The sequence below is a fragment of the Gambusia affinis genome, linkage group LG01 (genome assembly GCF_019740435.1).
Source record: "Gambusia affinis linkage group LG01, SWU_Gaff_1.0, whole genome shotgun sequence".
Classification (NCBI taxonomy): domain Eukaryota; kingdom Metazoa; phylum Chordata; class Actinopteri; order Cyprinodontiformes; family Poeciliidae; genus Gambusia; species Gambusia affinis.
In genome coordinates, this window is record NC_057868.1 from 29,256,940 (window position 1) to 29,278,173 (window position 21,234).

Below are 21,234 nucleotides of genomic sequence, written 5' to 3' on the forward strand. Positions count from 1 at the left end.
CATCTACAGCTGTACCACATTCAAACACACTTAAATTCTGTTTCTTCTTCTTTTTCTGATGCTCCATTTGAACTAACTACTTCACACAGCCAAAATTCAAACTGTGACCGAAACTGATCTTTCAGCGACGCTGCATCACTGGCTTAAAGTTCACTAAAATTGCCCTTCTGTTAAAATGATCTAAAATGACCAAATCTAATTAGCTTAAATCATTAACTTAGGGCTGCTTCACCACAGAGAGCTTTACAGAGCAGGTCAGGCAACACAAAGGTAAAAGGTGAAGGTAGTTAAAGTCCCGAGGACGTAAATCGTCCTCGGGACTTTAACTACCTTCACCTTCAAAGTGTGTATTGTCTTCTGAGGCTGGATTCTTTTATATGGATTCTATATTAGCAGAGTTGTAATTTTAGCTTGTTACTAACAGGAGAACTGGACAAATTTCATCCTAAAAATGTGCTGTTAAATTAATTCACTTTACTTTTATTGAAAGTAACCTATCCCTGTTATTAAAGTGTTTTTAGTGTCAACATCTAAAGTGAGAGGTACTTGAAGGGAGTTGGTGATTTGTGTCTCACCGTGAAGACCATATTTCAAACAGAAAAGAAGAAAGTGGCTCATGAAAGCACCCTGCCTGTTAATCTCTGTGTCTCTGGTAGGCCAAGCTCCACCGAGGGCTATCCATCTATTCATCTCACCAGGAGACTATTGAAAGCCGCACATACACTCACATATACCATAACACACAAACTGAGATTGACACCATCAGTCAAACACTTTCATTGGGCCCAGGCAGTCACCGGGGCCTAATAACTTTAGGTGAAAAATTAGATTTGAGAAAGTTTTAAAGAAGTGCCTTAGTGTCTTCTGGGGGAGAAAAAGCATAAAAAAAATCCTTGCCAACGTAGGGGACATTTAAAAAGTGTCAGACACCAATGCAGCATATGACTGCTGCCTGTTTTTGTCTTCAGAGCAGGGCAGCTGCTTCCTAATGCCCCTAATGCCCTGTTTTAACCTGAACTTAAGGAGTGAAAGTAATGAGGCGTATTAGTAGATCTTCTGCTAAGGTTACCTTGTAGGTAATAGCAGTAATAGTCATAGGTGCTAACTGGAGTGTTCAGCAATAAAGATGAAAGAAAGCATCCAAAATTACATAAATATAAAACTCAGTTAAAACCAGATTATTTATACATGAAACATTAGAATTAGCAGAGGGTGTGTTTTCTATTTAACATCAATGTAAACAGCGTAGCTCAGGGGTTTATACTGCAGGTTTGTTATAAATACAAAATCTTTTGAATTTGATGAAAATACATTTTTCATAACTTAATTTTCTTTTTTTTTTTTTTTTTCAAATTTAGAGTATCACCAAATCCTTTTTCTGCCTAAAATGTTGCAATGGTTTTCAAAGACGTGTTAAAATTTTTAAACTTTGCTTTAATGGCAAAAAAGTAAATCAGAATTAGATTTTTATGGATTAGTATACAAATTAAATTATGACCATGTACATATAAAAATTGCATTTGTTCAAAACTTTTTGACTCTAAAACCTTACCTTGATCATAGTATAATGTAGAAGTGAACAGGCGTGGCCTGTTCATTAATGGGGAAGACCGATGACTTCACAGTTGCCCAGTAAACAGGGCCTGAGATCATCCACAGGGAGGGTACGTCACACAGCATTATTGCTAAAGAAGCTGTCTTTTCATAGTGTAATATTTCTAAGCATATTACTGGAAAGTTTAAGTGGAAGGAAAACGTGCAGTAAAAATATGTGACAAACCACAAGGAATGACCACAGACTTAGATATTGTGAAGAAAAGTCTATTCAAGAGTTTGGGGGAGATTCAAGAATGGGCTACCTGGAGTCAGAGCTTCAAGAAAATTGAAGAATAATTAGCTAATATTTATTGTTGTCTAATCAATGAATCCTGCACACTGTTATTTTGCAACAGCCATGTCTTTATGCTATCTTATGGAGCCCTAGTAAATGTAGTGTTTTATTTGGAAATCACAGCCCCACCCTTTAAACATCGGTTTCTAAGGGTTAATGGTGGGGCTCTGATATGGTGGTTGTACAAATTAGTAGCGCAATAGTAGCACAATGATTTGGGTAAGTAACTTTAATCTGATTACTGGATTTGAAATAGTAACACGTTAGATTACTCGTTATTGAAAAAAGTAAATAAAAAAAAAGTGGTCTGTCAGTAACGTGTTACTTTGTAACTGGCTGCGATATGGTGGTTGTACAAATTTCTGCAGGTTTTGTCCTTTTATTCTGCTTTCTTAGATCTCCTTTTTCACCAAAAATGTCCTCTTTTCACATGAAATCAAGGTTTCTAGTTTTTACCAACCATAATGAGTTAATACTAACAACTTTATTAACTTAGATGTGAACCTTCGACCTTGTTCGCCTCCTCAGGGTGATTTTACCTTCCAAAATTCAGAAGCACTGATTGCTGAGGAAGCTTCACTAAAGAAGAATGTTTCTTTTCTCACATAGAAGAAGGTTATATATGTTTTTAAAAAACACAAGTACTGGTGAAGAAAAGGATGAATCGGAGCATAACTGGCTTTTTTAAATGTACCATGGAGTGCATTTTTAAAAATCTTTATTCAGTGACTAGAGGCAGCGCATAAAATACCAGCTGGAGGGAAAGGCGACCATGAAACGACCGTAATCATTTGGGAATTACAGATCATTTACCCTTGTGTTTTAGATTTTCAGGCTTGCCAGTTGCCAGTTCAGTATTCTGTTGAACATAAACAAAATCAACCGTTTGTTAAAGCTAGAGAGAGATAAAAAAAAAGCGACCCCAAATAATTATCTGTCCTAAGAGCAGCCCCTCACATCTGTCTCGACTCCTCACTGTCATCCCCTATGTATCAGAGTCATACCCTTGAACAAGAAGGAGACTGAGTCATGCTGCCTGAAGTCACATAGGCAGGCACACTCTCACACTTCCTGATGACACAGTCAGTAACACGTTACCTGAGGACATTTCACAGAAGACTCCCAGAGAAAGAGAGGCACTGATGGGATTCATAATATCTGCGGGCTAAGGTGGAGAGGTGTGGAAATGAGAGGGGTCACCAGTCACCGGTGTCCTCTCGCTCCGAGGGAGTGGTGCAGTCACCACCTCATCTACAACATCCCCTACCTGTTGTGAACAAAGACTGCAATGTGCTTAGGTCTGATTAAATCCCAGGCTGGATTGTTTTTTGTTTTTTTTGTTTTTTAGGATTTCAGCTGCTTATCTTACACATGCATGTCTTAATTAGCTTTCCAACTATGCAGATCAAGTGTGTTTTCCTCCCGTTTTCCTATTTTTCACCTCTTTCGCTGGCTCTGATCCGCTCATCATTCTTACTTCCCTCTCTTCTTCTCCTCCTTCGTTTCATGTCAAAGAAGGCGGTGATGCCTGAAATGTTTTGGGGATTATGGTGAGAAAAACCGTCGACTCGAATTTCCTTTTCTGCTCTGCTTGCCACTTTATGCATACCTGAGTGTACGCGCCGGCTAATATAATCTGACAGAAAGAGCAGGATTGAGCTCTGTGATCCTAATCTGCCATCACGTGGCTCAAGAACTGAGTGAGTGATGGGTTTTGGGAGAGTTATAAATAGATTAAGAAAACAGCTAAAGTGAGAGCAGAGATGACGATGAATGTAGCGAAAGGGCGGAAGAGGCTTGTTGCATCCTGCTACACTCTTGCCCTGAGTATTTATCTTGGGAGGAGTCATTTATGTGGGCAGCTTGCTTCTCCACACAGACACACACTCAAACCCAAAATGCACAGAAAGGGATTCCGTCGCTCCATAGGGAGTGATTTGTGCTCGCCGGAGGTCGGTGGAAGGCTTTTACGGGCCGGTTATGTAGCCCGCGCTTTATTCCTGGAAGAGCATTGGTATCTTTTGATCAAATTCCGCCCCACTCTCCAGCAGCCTACTTCCCATGAATTGTGGACTAATTGTGCCGTATGGGTTTCGTGTGATTGTGCATGCCTGATTGTGTGTCTGGGCGGGCAGAAGCCCTTTTTTTTTTTTTCTTTGATTGATTGTTGTCATCTCGGTGGATTATTGAGTTAGCTGCGTATGTGATGGGCTTACTGCAGCATGTCTTAGGGGAGACCACACAGGCTAACATTTCTTAGGCCTACACACATCTTTAATTCAATAGCTGGTGGAAATATTTCAGAGGAAGGAATAGGTATGTGTGTGTTGAGTTCAGCTTCCACTGCAAGTTAAAAATAGAAATTAGGTCCATGTGATTGAATTTTAATGTTCAGATTTTCTCAAATTCTCTCAGGATCGACATACTTGAGCCATTTAATTGACAAGAAACTCAATTCTAAGAATGATATTTACATTTTCAATGAGTTGAGATCTGGGCCGTTCTACCAGATTAATGTTATCTTGCTTCATCATTCAACCACACTTCCTGGAAGATTTTGTAGCGCTTGTTTGTTTTGGAGCGTGTCATGACATGGATCCTGCTTTAAACATAGCCGATAAATTTTCAGTAGTACTGAGGTCAGGGCCACGACTGAAGCTTTATGTTTTAACATTTCCAAACCCAGTTTTGACTTGTGTTTGGTGGAAGACAGTATTTCATAATTCTCTTATATTGCTCTTACGTAAGTCCTAATATCTCGTTATTTTTATCTTATCTTTTATCTTAAAACAACGAGTGGAATGACTTGAAACTCCAAACCTCGATGGTGAAATCTTAAAATTTTGAAACTGTTTTTGGATGGCTTTTTCTGTCAAGTGTTAGAGCGTGTAGCAAGACCAACCTAAGACAAATAAATAAGAATAAAATGGAATAAGAAATTATCATATTTTCTTTTTTAAAGTATTTCTGGGAAACAATTCCCCCTAATAGTGGGGGAAACTGACCTTCTAACATTCAAAGAAAATGAGAATCCCCATATCTGGACCGCACCGTAGACATGAGCTACTCCTGCCCATACGGTCTTACTCTGTGAGATTCAGAAAGTGGAGATGACCTTTGTCGTTTAAGTTAGCTGTACTTTTTTGGAAACCATAGTTTTCTTGTTTTCCCTCCCTTGTTTTTCCCTTTTTTCTGTCATTTTATCTTATGGTTTCTTGCAGAAGCAGCTATGCTTTATCTCAGTTTTACAGCAAAGACATTCCTTCACTTTATTCAGCTAAATGCGCACCTTGGCTCAATCACTTCATCCTCTGCTGCTTCACTCCCTACCTGTATAAATATTTTTTAATTATCTCTCCGGATTCAATCAGCTCCCTCCAATATCGCTGCATTCGAATTGCTGTCACCTGCTCTGCTACATGAGGATGAGCAGGGAGTGCTGTGTGTGTGGGCGTGTTCACTGGTGTGTGTTCCTTCTTGTATCAGCAGAGACAACATTTCTTTCCTCCCTCATCCATCTTCAAACGTTTGGCTGTAAGTGACATGTCAGGATACGATGAAAGACACTGTTTGTTTTTGTTTTTTAGCACACTGGTGCACAAACAACAACAACACACACTCTTGGAATGAAATGGAATTGGATCGGAACAGGAATTTTAATTAAATGGCTTATGACGCCTTTATGTATTTTCCCTAAGTGGTATGCTTTCCTATATTTTTGATTTCTGATGTACAAAATAATTTGCACTTAGATGTTGATTCAAATAAAAATGAATAAATATGGGAAATTATCCCTGTGCATGGCTAAGGAAAAAATAACTTGCAGTTTATTTTCTGGTGGCAGAAACAAAAACTAAGCTAAAACAGGCATGATGAGTTCCACTGTGAACTTTTTCATTCTGCTATTGCTTGTGTGTACCGCGTAAGTGTGTACATGTTTTTTTTTTTTTTTTCATAAAGGCCTAAAGTCGATGCAGGTTATTATGAACTTCATGTCCCACAAAGTTCCCAGAGTATTTTCATTGCTGGGAGCCATTGACAGAAAGGTTAGAAATGAGGATCTCTTCTTTAGCTCAGACTTACATCAATAAGTCTGTCGTTATTGGTTTTATAAAACTTCCAGTCCTCCCCTTTGGCTGCTTCCATCATTGGGAGCTAAACAATTGGGTTGTTGTTGTTGAGTCTGTCTGAACAGGATTCTTGGCTTTTTCAGAGAAACACATCATTTCTTGAATTGACCTTTAACAAAGTTATGCAGAGTAATGTTTATATATGCTCAGTCGCTCATTTTGACCAGTTAACACTTACATACATGATAAACCAAATAGTTTTCAGCAATGCATCAAATGTTGTAGAACTCATTCAGTTTGGATTTTTTCCTAAACTATAAAAAAAGCAACAAGTAATTGGGGCCTGCCCATAGCAATGCATAAGGAGAGCAGTGACTGACTGCATGCATGGCATGCCTGCCATGCAATAGGTGCATGGCAGGCACCTATTGTTCTACACCCAATAGAATGTCTCTTTATTATTATTCTTAACTTTATCTGCCGTCACCGTGAATGCGGCTCATACCGCTGCGAGCCCACCCACAAAAGTGGTATCAAAACGTGCGGCTCGATCCCGGGAGGTGTGCTATTTGAGAAGTTGATCAATCCCAGGTGAGCCTCAGCTGCTGCTGCTGCCTCACCTGCTGTACTTCTGAGCATTTGAATGGGCAAATGCAAAAATTCAGCAATTTTTGAAGAAAAAATTATCAAAATTGGTTAAGCTAAATAAAAAATAAATACTTTACAGTACAAACCACAGGGTAAAAATAGCTATCTAAATTATTTTTCCATTATGACAGGTGAGGCTCTGCATCACTTGCTTCCAGTGACCGCACCTCACTGGTAACTATGGCAACCAGTGGCAGTTCTTTCTGTAGTCTGGTTGGTTCTTCACATCCGTCCTGTTGATAAAAAATCCATCAGACAAGCCCACTCTGAATACCAAACAAGCCTGTGACGTCACACTGTGACGTCACAGTTTAACTCCAAAGGCAGAATTATGACATCACCAGCCATTATATAAGCTCCTCACATCATCAACTTTCATCACAGCCGTTTAGCAGCCTTGTTAATACGCTTCTCTTGAGAATTGATTTAGCTTAGAACCTGAACAAGCAAAGTTTACAATGGAGACCAACCAACATAGAATCGAAGAGGTTGCATCCGACAACTTTGTCAAAAAGGAATTGCAGCCACCAATGACACCCAGGCGGAAGAAGAAGAAGGTGTCGTTTGCAGTTTGGTTGGAGCAGCAAGAGCTGAAGATCTCTGCTGAAAACATCCAACAGCAGGACGCTTCACCTCTGACTGACAATGGATTGATAACCAAAGCTCTGGAGGCAGTCGATCAGAAAGGGGACAAACCGACACCTGACAGTGAGTCCAAGGAGAAGAACCTGGTACCATCTAAAACCTGGTCGGAGGAACACGTCCCCGCTGACCAAGAGGTTTCTGCAGAAAACACTGAGAAGCAGAACGAATCACTGGTCAGTGGAGAAGAGTCCACCGTGGGAGGGCAGGAGACAGTCGAGGTAGCAGAGAAAGAACAGCCCTCCATGTCAAAGGAACAGCTACCAACTACGAGACGCGTCAAGAAGAAAATGATACCATTCCACATCTGGTTGGAGAAACACGCCCCTGTTGATCTTATGATTTCATCTGAAAGCACTGAAAACGCTTCACTGGTTGCAAAACAGGAACCGACCTCTGTACTGCAGGAGACAACAGAGAAGGAACAGCCCCTTCAGTCCGGCACTGAAACTATTGAAAAGCTGCACACTTCTCTGCCTGAAGAGGATCATGACCAGAAAGATTCCTTAAAGAAGGAGATCTGCACAGAGGAACTTGAGATTTCTGTAACGCAACTGGTCACTGAAAAGAACGACATCTCCAAACCACAGAGGAAACTGGATCAGAAAGGGGAAAAACAATCCAAGACTAAGCACATCAAGAAGACGCCACTGTTGTGGAAATCTTTTCCCGAGCCTGATGCCTGCATAGATCTATCATTTTTTTCTGAAAACGGTGACATTAATAACGGACCTCTGCCGGAAAACCAAAGTCTTCAAGCAGGATTGCCCAACAGCGGAAAGAAGATGTTTTGGAAAATGCTGCCCAAGTCAGAACCTCGCGTAGATATACAATTTTTTACCGAGAATATTGAAGCCCAAAGTGTTTCAATGCCAATGCAAGATCATGATGTGGCAGCTTCCTTGAAAAAGGAAAGCTTTTCCAAGAACACCATCTTCAAACCGCTGGGGACACCAGAGCAAAAAGAGCAGAGAAGTCCATCTCCTGGAAAGACAACAAATCAGTGTACGTGTGTTGCTAAATTTAAGGAAACTGAACTGGAATATATGGAAGTACAGACGTACTTATTCAAGCAGCTTGATGAGATGTTCAATGTAAATCAGAAACTGAATGCAAAACTTAAACAGCAGAAGGATCTGATCAGGAAAGGACTCTCAGAGAGACGACAAAGAAAGAATTCAATGGTTTCTGTTGAAACTCAGACTGATTTTCAAGAAACCCCAAAGCAGAAAACAGTCCAGTACTCATCTGCTTCAACTCAAACAGAGATGAATACACTGGAAACCAGTTATCAGCTAAAACCAGTCCATCAAACGACTTCAACACAAACGGAGATGGATACACTGGAAACCAGATGCCCAGTCAAACCAGTTTATCAATCAATTTCAACCCAAACTGAGCTGTTTTTATTGGTAAGAAAACAGCCCTCTGAAACGGAGCTGAATGAGCATCAGGATCAGGACAAGCTATTCAAGAGATCAGCAGGTAAGAACAGGAGAAAGTCAGGAAAGAAAGCTGCCTCTGTACTGGAGATTCTTAGCAATGAAAAGGTTTCTGGAGCAAACAGTGACCAGCAAAACATTTCAGTACCAGAGATAGTTGGGGATGAGATTCAGACAAAAGAAACAGTGATCAGTAAACCACAGCAGATCACTGAAGGAGAAACTGTTTCTGAAACCCAACATAATGGAGACCAGGAAGATCAGAAAAAGACATCGAAGAAATCGAAGACATCCAGACGTAAGATCAAGAGAAAGGCAGCATTAAAAGATTCCTCTGAATTTGAAAAGGTCAACAATGAAATCGTTTCTGGAGAAAACAGTGAACAGAAAGTTTCAGTACCGGAAACAGTTGTGGATCCAACAGCTTCCATCAAAAACAGGATTCAGACAAAAGAAACGGTGATCAGTAAACCACAGCAGATCACTGAAGAAACTGTTTCTGAACCCCAACATAATGGAGACCAGGAAGATCAGAAAAAGCCATTGAAGACATCCAGACGTAGGATCAAGAGAAAGGCAGCATTAAAAGCTTCCTCTGAATTTGAAAAGCTCAACAAAGGCAAAGTTTCTGTAGAAAACAGTGAACAGGTAGTTTCTATACTAGGAACTGTTGGGTATCCGACAGCTTCCATAGAAACCAAGATTCAGACAAAAGAAACAGTGATCAGTAAACCACAACAGATCACTGAAGAAATGGTCTCAACAACCCAACAAAATGGAGACCAGGAAGATCAGAAAAAGACATCGAAGACATCTAGACGTAAGATCAAGAGCAAGGCAGCATTAAAAGCTTCCTCTGAATTGGAGACTCCCAATAATGAAAACGCTTCTGGAAAAGACAGTGAACATCAAGTAGTTTCTACTCTAGAAACAGTTGAGGATCCAACAGCTTCCTTTATAAACAAGATTCAAACAGAAGAAGCAGTGATCAGTAAATCACAGCAGATCACTGAAGGCGAAACTGTTTCTGAAACCCAACAAAATGGAGACCAGGAAGATCAGAAAAAGACATCAAAGAAATCTAGATGTAAGAAATCGAGAAAGATGGCAGTGAAAGCTGAACTGGAAACTGGAAACCCGATAGAGACAGAACAAAACTTGGTCCAAAACACCAAGACACCAAAAACAGATTTAGAAATTATACCGGAGATCCCCCAGACAGCTTTTGAGGAAATAGAGACAGAATCTTGCAAAGATTCAGAAGATGTAACGGGTAAAGTTCCTGTAGTTTCCACAGAATCAGAGGGTGGTCTAATGGAAACACAGAGAACATCCCCTCCACAGGTAAACGGTACATTAAAGGAAGAAGTAATCCAAACAGCTCAGGAATCAGAGACTCAAGCAGCTGAAGATCCAGCGGAGCACATCATTGTCTCTGAAGAAGAAGAGATCCCCATGAATAAGATGTCACTGTGGAAGCGTTTGAAAAAGGCTTTATCTCCAACATCTCTACGCAAGTTCAAAAACAGATGTAAAGTCCATCCAGCGTAGACTTCATGTCTTCTGTATATCAGATTTAAAAGGGCGGTGGGGCCAGGTCTGGGCTGGGTGATCGGCGATAATTTAGAAAGAGCTGCTGTTGTTGTTAATTGGACATTTCAATATTAAAAAGCCAGGACTGCACAGTGGGGAAGGTCTCCCTGTGTAGCTGTGGGTTCACTCCGGGTGCTCCGGCTTCCCCCACATTCAACAGCAACAGCACTCATGTTCATCCACTGTTAGAGTTTTAATTCTAATTCTAAACAGAAAATAAGAAAACCTCATTTATTAATTAAAGGGAGATTTGGAAAATGAAAATGTAAACAACTTGGAACAAAAACAGACTTTTAGAAATCTAAACTTATACAAATTAGGACAAAATTTGAAAAATATTTATCTTTCTGGTCAAGATATATCTATCTATATCTAAATCTATCTGTCTGTATAGATAGATATATAGATATATCATCTATATATCATCTATATAGGTGATATATCTATATAGATATATCATCTATATAGATTTATCCAAATCTATATATAGATTTGGATATATAGATGATATATATCATCTATATATCATCTATATAGGTGATATATCTATATAGATATATCATCTATATAGATTTGGATATATAGATGACATATATCATCTATATATCATCTATATAGGTGATATATCTATATAGATATATCATCTATATAGATTTGGATATATAGATGATATATATCATCTATATATCCAAATCTATATAGATGATATATATCATATATATAGATATAGATATATAGATATATATATATATCTATATCTATATATAGATGATATAGATACAGATAGATGTCTGTATAGATAGATATCTATCTTTCTCGCTCTCTATAAATATATAAATCTATATATAGATCTATCTATATATAGAGATCTATATAGATAGATATATAGATCTATATCTATATATATAGATCTATATATATAGATATAGATCTATATATCTATGTAGATCTAGATATATATAAAAGTAACGTGCACTGACTTAATCATAATCATATTTACAAATGTAGACCACCTGCATGTTATTGTGTATATAAGGAAATTTTGCGGACAATGCTGGAAGGCAAAAGGATTATTTTTCCACATGCCATCCATAACCCCGCTGCTGCCGTATGAAACTCAGAAATGTAGGTATTATTAATTGGGGCTGCATATAGCAATGCATAAGGAGAGCAGTGACTGACTTACAAAGCAAGTCAGTCATTGCTTTGTAAGACAGCACGTCGATATGAATCATGGTTTGTCCACATCTTCTTTCTAAGCGACCCAAAGTTTTTGATTTTTGGAAAAATCACAGTGTGAATGCCGCTCTGCTAGAGTGAGAGTCAGAGTGACATTTTGACCCCAAATCATTTTTTAACTCACGCTCACAAATATTGCATGATTGGTATGAAACTCGGTCATGACATTGATACGCATGCCTGCTCTGGTCAAATGTTTTCAAAAATTATCTAGCGCTTACGGTTTTCTCTCCAGGTGCTTCAGAGCAAAGTCATGCGCCAAGGTGACGGACAGATCTCACTGATTCACTTCCATGTATTTCTGAAAAATTTCAGACCTTGGCACACACCTTCTTTATATCATCACTGTTAATACTGTGAGTGAGGTAGAGATATGAATCGTGGGACTATCGGAGACGACAAATAGCCCTCTCATACGCTTCAAACGGTTTTCGAATATGTATTACGGTTCCCGAATAGGAAAGAGTTGTTTGCAATGCTTTTTTTAGTCAAACTGGCTGGCTCAAACAGAGAATTGTCTCCCCCTGGATGTCTCACTCACAGCTGGCAGAGAGGATTATTTACCATAGCAACGGAACCCAGAGCAGGGAGAGCTGCTTAGGACTACAAATACGCATCACTGTAGTTCTAACTAGTAGTTCAGTTAAAACAGAGGAGGACTGAGCTGGCCTTTAGAACTACTTGCTGCTATGGGCTGTATATAACTCATTTAACTCAGTCACTGTTACACATGGGATGAATTTGGCCCTTTTAAATGAAGCTTACTGAAAATTTCAAAATAAAAGCCCTTGAAAATTTTTACATCAGGTAATTGCTTTTTGAGCGTTATATGACTGATTTAATTCAATGACTGTTACACATTGGATTAGTGTGGACATTTAATATGAAGCTTACTGCAAATTTCAAAATAAAAGCCTCAATATGCCCCTCTGGATAGATATCATTCTGCATTATCTGTGTCTCTCAGGTTAGGGAACTGCCTTGTGCAGCAAGGCAGTTCATTAGCATTAGCCTTTTAGCTTAAATAAGCTATTACCTATTTTTCAGACTTATTAGCCATGTTTAGTATACTTAATGGAGTAAGTAAATGACAGTAAACATTCTAATGATACCCCACACAGCCTACTGAAAGTATTTATGCTTACATTAGCATTTTGGCTAATTCTAGCTAATACACTTACTTTATCATACTGAATGTTGCACGTCCAGCTTACTTAACATTCTTGTGATTCTCCACATGCTATTGATTACATTGCAGCTTTCTTTAGCATTGATGCTAATTCTTAGCATCAGAACGCTGGGTCCAAACCGACGGGCACACTTTGGCAGGCCCCAGTTAAATTTCTTTAGGAATCTTCTAGTTTCTGGCGTTATACTGTGGAGTGTCTAAAGTTGAACAAATAAAGCGCATCAACAACTTATTTGATTCAGATTTATTTTTAGATTTTTAGAGACTTTATTTTTCCCTGAAGGGGAAATTTCTCTTTTGACTGACAGTAAGACAAAATTGAGGCATAACCACTGAAAACAGATGGACTGAAGAAGCAGACGCAGAAAAAGACATCAAAACATAGACATAGACAACCTCATTTGAATTGAAACCATTACAAACGTCAAATAATGCTTTGTTCATTCAAAGTGGGAACTGAAATTTTTGCATAATGGGTGCAGTAAATGTTTGTGGGATGAAGAAACATTTATACCTTTGAGTTTTGGCATCTCCATCCTTAAGAAACAATTTATTTTGAAAAGTGTTGACAAAATTTTTTGTAGCTTGTCTGGCATGTACGGTGTGCACTTTAGGACATCCTTAGGAAACACCCTCAAACATTAGAACAAACGGCCTCGGATGTCAGACCATAAACAAAACAAAAACAATGTAGGCCGTCATATATTTGTATACATATATTATCTAATGATCTTATGTCTTTGTTTTCTTCAGCTGCTGGCCTTGGAGAGACAGGTGTTTGACTTCCTTGGTTACCAATGGGCTCCCATTCTTGCAAACTTTTTCCACAGCATCATTGTAATCTTGGGCCTCTTTGGAACCATCCAGTACCGGCCACGATACATTATTGTGGTGAGTAAAGCAAACTGGAACCCTACAGTGCCTAATAAAAGAAGTTTACCATTTTAATCTTTCAAATCATTCCTGATTAATGAAATAAATGACCAAAAAACCCTCTTAATTTCAAAGTAAAGACAGATTTCTTCAAAAATGAAACATTTAACATTTAAGATGGAATGAGTGATTGCTAAATATTCACCCCGTTGAAATAAGTGTGTAGCAGATTCAACACCTGTGACTGGAAGGTCAATTCACTGGTTATTCGGTGAATATTCAGTATTCCTGGCTCCAATTACACCATTAAAACAGAAGAACACTCCAAGAAAATCAGAGAAAAGGTTATTGAGTGTAAGCCAGGAGATAAATACATAAAAATCTTTCTGGCTCTAAACATCTGCTGGAGGAGTTCAGTTAAATACATCATAAATAAACTGAAGGAATATGTGGAATATGTCTGGGAGACTCCATGATCAAGTGGAAGAAAGTTCTGTATGTTTTTTTTGAGCCATCAGAAAAAAAAAAAAAGTGACGTACTGTGGTGGCAGCATCATGCTGTGGAGATACTTCCCAGCAGCATGCCCTGCAAAACTTTTCAAGTTAGGAAGCAAAATCAAAGCAGTAAAAATGTAGAATTACAGGGGAACATTTTGTTTTCATGTACAAGAGAATTACGCCTTCAGGGAACATTTATTTTTGACATAAAGCATCCAGCTAAAGCTACAGAGAATGGTTTACCCTTGTGTTTTAGAAAGACAACAAGGTGGATGTTTTGTAGTGGCCTATTCTAAGCCCAGATGTCAATCTGACAGGAAATTTGTGGCAGGAGTTAAAAAGGGCCGTTTAGAGCCAATCCCCACGCAGTCTAACAGAACTTGAAAAGTTTTAGCAAAGAAAGAATGGAGTTAAGCTGCAGCGCTCGGATATGCAGGCCTGACTGAGACCTGTCCACACAGAATCCACGCTGTGTTACAGCCATATGTGCCTCTGCTAAATACTGACTGGATATTTATGCCATCACATATTCTATATTAAATATTTGTATTTATTTTGTAGACATCAGTTTTCACTTTGACATTAAAGGTTTTAGTTTTGCAAATATTTTTGTCATAAAAGCCAATTATTTTTTTTATCCTGATCGATTTGTAAAAGTGACAAAAAGGTTAATAATCAAAAAGGGGTGCATGTTTTTTTTTTTTTTTTTTTTGGTCCGTATATTTATTGGCTTTTTTACATGTAGCTAGATGTTAATTCAGTTATATTGACATGATTGCATCATGCAGATTTGTCATCTAAAGATTTATCCCAATTAGATTTAAATTTGAGAAATTTGGATACCATGACACTCATTCATGTTCAAGAAACCAGTCTGTGGCTAACTATGATATGGAACAGAACATTGTTATACTGTGGTCAACATCCTCAGCAGCAATACTCGCTGTGGCATTTAAATAATGGTTAGCTAGTAGGGAGCTCAAAGTGTGCCAAGAAATATTCCCCACCTCATTTACACTGACTTGATAATACAAGACGGAATGGATTGGGGTCTTCATGTTGTTTATGCCAAATTTGGCTGTTACCATTTGAATGCTGCAGCTTAAATCAAGGGAACAGGCAACATTTTTCCAAACTGTTTTGATGATCCTGTCCGAAAGGGAGGCTCAGTTTCCTGTTTTTCGCCGACAGGAGTGGCACCCGGTTGTTGATGTCAGCTCTCTGACACCAACAAGGCATTTTCCTCTACACAACTGCCACTTCCTGGACTATATCTCTTTTTCTGACCACGCTATAAACCTTAGAAATGGTCAAATTCAGTAGATCAACTATTCTTGAAGTACTAGTTCAGTCTGGCATCAAAAATCATGTCAGAATCCTGTCTTCCACATAAAAGGAGCTGCTGCCATTATAATTGGCTTTTTCAATATTTGTGTTAACCAGCAATTGAACAAGTGCACATAAGAAGTTGCCTGAGTGTTTCACTGATGTTTTTTATTCATGTTTTTCTTTGTGTTTTTTCAAACAGTGCTGCATTAGTACTAAGCTCTCAGTCTGTGTGCACAGAGTTCTGCAGGTTTTGTCACTTTCCTGTGAAACTGCAGACTGTGGTGAAATGTTTTGTGGATTGTGAAATGCTATTAAATGACTGTAATCCCCTGGTAGTTTGGGCTAATTAAAGCAGGTGAAACCTTGGTTGGGGGACTCGGAAGTTAATCTGATTTAAACTTTCCTTCGAATTTCCGATCAGAAAAGGTCATTCTCACAAAGAGAAAAAAAGCACATGATGCAGAGTATTTAGGATATACTGTGAATTATTAGGAAAGAGCTTTTACATGCTTCAGCTTTTATTTGACACTTTTCTATTTATAATAGGCAATAAACTCATATTTTGAGCGCAGATGGTGATGTTAATAACAGGAAAATATTGGAACAAGGGAGAGGAGAGTAAATAAAGAGAGGCAGGAAAGATAAAGAAGCGTACAGTGAAGCTGCACCGGATAAGCTGCAGAATCAGAGGAAGCATGAGGTGAAAGGAGGAGCGGAAGGAGGGAAAGTCGAAGCTATTCTCTCATGTCAAGTGGAAAATGGGAGAACTTGAGCTAAGGGGCTTTGTGATTCAACACGCATGTTTTTATGGTGCTGCAGCTTTGTCCTTTGCTCTCACATTGACACTTTAAGTACATATTTCATCATGAGTCAGAGGATTTCACAACCTTCCCTCTGACGACTCTGTCAGTGAATACCACCCAGTACCACTCTGTGTCTGTCAGCACTTGCCTGTCTGACTATACAATTTTCTAAATGGTTGAGTTGTGAACTTTAGTTGGCCTCAGCAGTTTAAAAAGCCACAACTCCCACAGGAGTGACACAGAATGGCTAAACTTACTGGCAACATCATAAAAGTCCAGTCATGTATATGTAAATGGCAGGTTTCTGTCTGTATACATTAGGTCCCAAATGTGCACAAGTGCCTCCGAAAAACTTTTTTTTTTTTGCGATGTCAAAAAATAGAACCGTGATTAATTATTTTGAAACATTTTCTGCCTTTGATTAGACTTGTATCCTCTTAAGTTGAACTGGAAAATAAACCAATATGAAAAGACATGTGAAAAAAGATCGAACAATCTGCTTTTAAAAGTGTTAACTCCATTAAATTAAAACTAATTTATATTTTTTTTTTAATTTGAGCATTCAGTCTTATGTGGGGGTTCACAACCAACGTGAACTTGAAATAAATTCTTTTAATCTCTGCTGCAGCAGACGTCTGCACTTTGATTTTATCACTACATCACACTTTTTTTTTTGCATTTCACTTGTGTAAAAAGTTTTAAAATGTCTTATTGTGGTCTCAATGTTTTATAATCATGATTTTGATAGAGATTTAACTATATAACATGTTGCTTTTTGTTGTTAAGAACCTAATTGATTCAGCATGTCATTTTGGTTTAGGTTCAGTTAATTTCCATCTACTGTTTCTGCTAAACGTGCTTTCAACTAATCGTTGCGTCTCTCCTGCAGTACGCTGTTTGGGCCGCACTTTGGGTAGCCTGGAACGTCTTCATTATCTGCTTTTATCTGAACGTTGGAGGTCTGTCAAAGGTGAGATTTCTAACATTTCTGTAAGGCTTTTATCTCATCATATTAGGTCATGAATAGGTCCTATTGGTGCAATCTGTTCTCTGTGTCTGTAATAAAGAAACACATTTAAGCATTAATGAAGTGCAAATATCTTTTTTAAGAATCAGCTTAAGTAAGCACACCTTCCTGAAAGTTTTGTCAAGCCTTAAACTATAAAGTTTCTAATAAAAATATATCCACTGATGGTTGTTACTATAAACAGCTTCTGCATGAGGCTTGGAGACAAGGATTAAACAACATTGCTGTCGAAGGAGAAGTTCCTGTGAATTTACTTTTAAGAAAGGAAAAAAGCCAAAGTAACAGAATTTTTTTTCTTGGAAAGTACTCAGAATAACCCTGACTTCATGATACAGTAGTTGTTTGACTGCTGCAAGGCAAAAATGAAGTTTCACTTCCAAAAACAAGCTGAGATATAATTCAGATTTATTCTCACTGAATATGAACTATAGTTATAATTAATATGATTCTCTGCCACAGAGTTATTTTAGCTTCCATTATGCCTGAAGGAATGACCATGAGTATAAGTGTAGTCAAAGCAAACACAGTTATATGAAGTGTACAGCATAATGAAAGTGTCACACCAGTAAGTCTTAGGAACCCCAACAGCAGACAATAAATTACTCTGTGGAATTTATGTAGCAGCCAGAAATTAAATATCTCTGCTTCTTTTATGTCTTCTGGTGTGTTTTGTTGCAGATTGGAGGGTGGGATACATATACTAGATTTATAATAGAGGAACATTTAACTAGAAAAAAATATCCTGTCTCCAAAGCTCTGTTAACACACTGTTAATTGCACATACTATGCAAAAGTATTTTGACATATTTGTCCTGTTAAAACTGCAAACTTAAATCTATTTCTTTTTTTTGTTGTTGTTGTTGTTTTTGTTAAACACAGACACAGTGTTTTTATACATAAAAATAAACTGAAACATATGACATGCATCTAGAGCTACAATGAAACGGTTTATATCAAAACTTATATGTTTGAATTGCCTAGTCAAAGTCCTGACATAAATCCATTTGAGAATTTGTGGCAAGATTTGAAAACTTATCTCCACAGACAAACTCAAAATAACTAAACTTGGATGATTTTGATAATAAGATGTGAACCTCCACATGTGCAAAGCTGGTGGATGTATGACTCAAAAGACGTGCAGCAGAAGTTGTGGCACATGATGATTCTACAAAGTACTGATTCAAGGAGTAGGAATTTAAAAATGCACACTTTTCAGATTTTTATTGATAAGACAAATATTGAATATTGGCCTATTACATTATGTTTCAATAAAAAACATTAAATATTTAGTTTTATTATTATTTATTTATTTATTATTATTTAGTAATTCTGTAAAAAGTTAAGGGGAGGATAAATACTTTTGATGAGCAAAATACTACATACTCTGATATAGCCAAGTGGCTAATTTTATTCGGTTTCCCTCTTTCTTTTCTTGCTTAGTCAATCTGTTCACTACTCCTCTCCTGTCCTTTCCACTGATGAATAGCTCACCCATCCAACCTGCTGACCACTGAGAATAATAAATTCATGTTGGCAACATTCATCTGACACCTGCTCAGACAGCCAAAATGAGTTTCAGAAACACCTTCCCGGGTTACGTGGAGTTTGTCATTGCATGATGATCCTTGGCTTCATCGAGTGTGTCTGTCTGTCTGTCTTTCTCCACTCATATCTATGGGTGTGTGTGTATGTGCGTGTTCCTACTAGAATAATGATGCTTGTAGGGGCCAGCTGCTTGGGGCCGAGACTGAGCATTAACCCGACAGATGGAGCCAGCTTGGGCTCAGAGCTCTGCATATGGTGGCCAGGAGGAAAGCTGGCTAATGGAGTGCACAAACACGCACACGCACGCACACACACACACGCCTGCACAAAGACCATCTGCATAGAAAAATCAAACTCGACACTTGACAGTCCTTAGAAGAGGATCCCCCAACACATTATATCACAAAACAAGTGAGCTAATTCTTTCTGGATCACCTTGACTGATGTTGACAGGAGAGACCAGAGGCAGTGTATGTACCTGTATGTTTGTGTGAGCTTTGTGTGCTGGCCCGGCCTGCAGAGTTAGGGGACAGGTTGTCACAGAGTCATATGCCACATTCGCTGTCACCTCCTATTGATCTCTTATACCTTCCCCCACAGTGCAAGACAAATAGAGCCTTGCTGCTCCACACACACCTTTGATTTAAACAGGCTCCATCCATCGACCTCATATTCATTGTCTATAAAACTCTGCACATGTTGACCGCAGGCGTTACTACTTTTTGGTATACTGATTCTTGGAAAAGGATGCTTTAACCCTACTGCTTGTTTTCATAATGGTATATATTCCAAAAACTCTAGGTAAAAATAATCTGTATCATTCTTTTTTTTCTTCTCTACAGAGAAAAAATGTGGATGCATTTAGCTAAGCACCCAGTTATTTTTCATTTTCTTTTGTATTTTAGATGGTTTGTTGTTTACAACTTTAGTAATAGTGCCTGCTTATTATACTGTTAAGCTAACTCTAAAATGACCCAGTATACTGCATACAAGTATGATAAAATGATGCACATTAGACATACTCTGATCAATAGTTTTGTGTCACATTTCTAGTTTTTGTAAAGCTGTAACCTGCTTATATTGAATTTAGGCGGTTCCCAGTCCTTCATAGGAACGACTGCAAATGTCATTAGATTTAGTCTGAAACAACCTCCGGCTTCACTCACGCTCTAGGACCAGCATAGTTAAGTAAGTTATTTATGAAATGTAATTACATTTAAAGCTGTAGGCACAATCAGATGAGACTATAACATCCATTTAGGTCCACAGGTGGTTTCTTCTCCCTGCAATGAAACGGAACCCGATTTAATATATCTTTACACCAAACAACTTTGTAACTATATTTCCTTGTCATTTGATGTTTAGAGTTGGAGACAAATATTTAAGTGGTGATATCTTTAGCAACTTCTTGAAATATGAATGGATTTAAAATAATTAGTTTGTCTAAGACTACCAGACTTACCTTGAGTCTATGATATTGAAGAATTGATTTGCGCTTGTGGCCAGAGGCGAGTACTGCCACTCCTGGCAGTGAGTTGCTGAAAACCCTTCTCAGTATCGACTGCTGATGCACTGCAGTCATGAGTGTACCTTCCATAGAGATGATTTCCCAGCCTCACAGTATCAATCAATGATATCTGTCAAGTCATTAGGCCTCGCTGGGCTACTCTGACCTTAAGTCGTCCTTGTAGATTGTGACTGTGAGACAAATGACCAAAGGGCAAAAGGAAGAAAGTAAAAGACAAAGAATGATGATAGGTCATTAATAGAAAGAGGAGAATATGTGGTATCACACTTGACAAATGTTTCAAAGATTTCATTTTTTTAACTTCTTGCTCAGAGCCATTTTTGAAAGTTGTTTCAACCTTCATCATTTAGTATACTGTTGATTCCTATTTGTGGGCCGATAGGAATCAGGGATGCTTCCTGACAGACCTCTGTTCTTTTAATAATGCATGTCTTGTCACTGAGGAGCAGATGCGGGTTTAGATTGCTGTATTGGGATATTGATCAGCATCAGTTTCTGACGGTCCGTGCACATGGGCTCATGTGGCTGCTTCAAAATGAATCTACATACAAGGGGAACTAACATGTTTAAAAAGCTGGCCCTAATACTTATGTCACATTTGTGTCGTTGCCACATTACTTTATAAACCTCAATCATATGCAACTGGTCTGTTCAGAGCGTGTCATATCCCATTAATTTTATTAACTATATATATTAACAATATATTTTTTTAATTACTTGTCACAGCAACTGTGACAAGTAACAAAAGATCGTGCTGCTCTTTTTTTTATTTCTCTTTTTGGGGCGAAGGTCTAAGTAGTTCTCTATTCACATTTAGAGCTGCAGTTCTCACATTAATGGCACCCTTTGGGGGGCCTGCTCCTTCAGCCATCCCGTCTACCCATTAAAATACATGAAATTATTTGACATTTTGAAGT

At 38.3% G+C, this 21,234-nt stretch overlaps 1 protein-coding gene across 5 annotated transcripts in view; it reads left to right on the forward strand.

Moving 5' to 3' along the window:
• The window catches only part of nkain4 (sodium/potassium transporting ATPase interacting 4), a 65,552-nt gene that overhangs the window by 10,398 nt on the left and 33,920 nt on the right, over positions 1-21,234 (forward strand). For 4 of the 5 annotated variants that reach the window (XM_044128380.1, XM_044128391.1, XM_044128369.1 and 1 more), the window contains exons 2-3: positions 13,468-13,605; positions 17,107-17,187. In XM_044128380.1, coding sequence (XP_043984315.1) covers positions 13,468-13,605; positions 17,107-17,187 — 219 coding nt within the window. Of the gene's footprint in view, positions 1-7,011; positions 10,225-13,467; positions 13,606-17,106; positions 17,188-21,234 lie in introns of those variants that run through there. The other variant, XR_006371817.1, reaches the window with a different exon arrangement.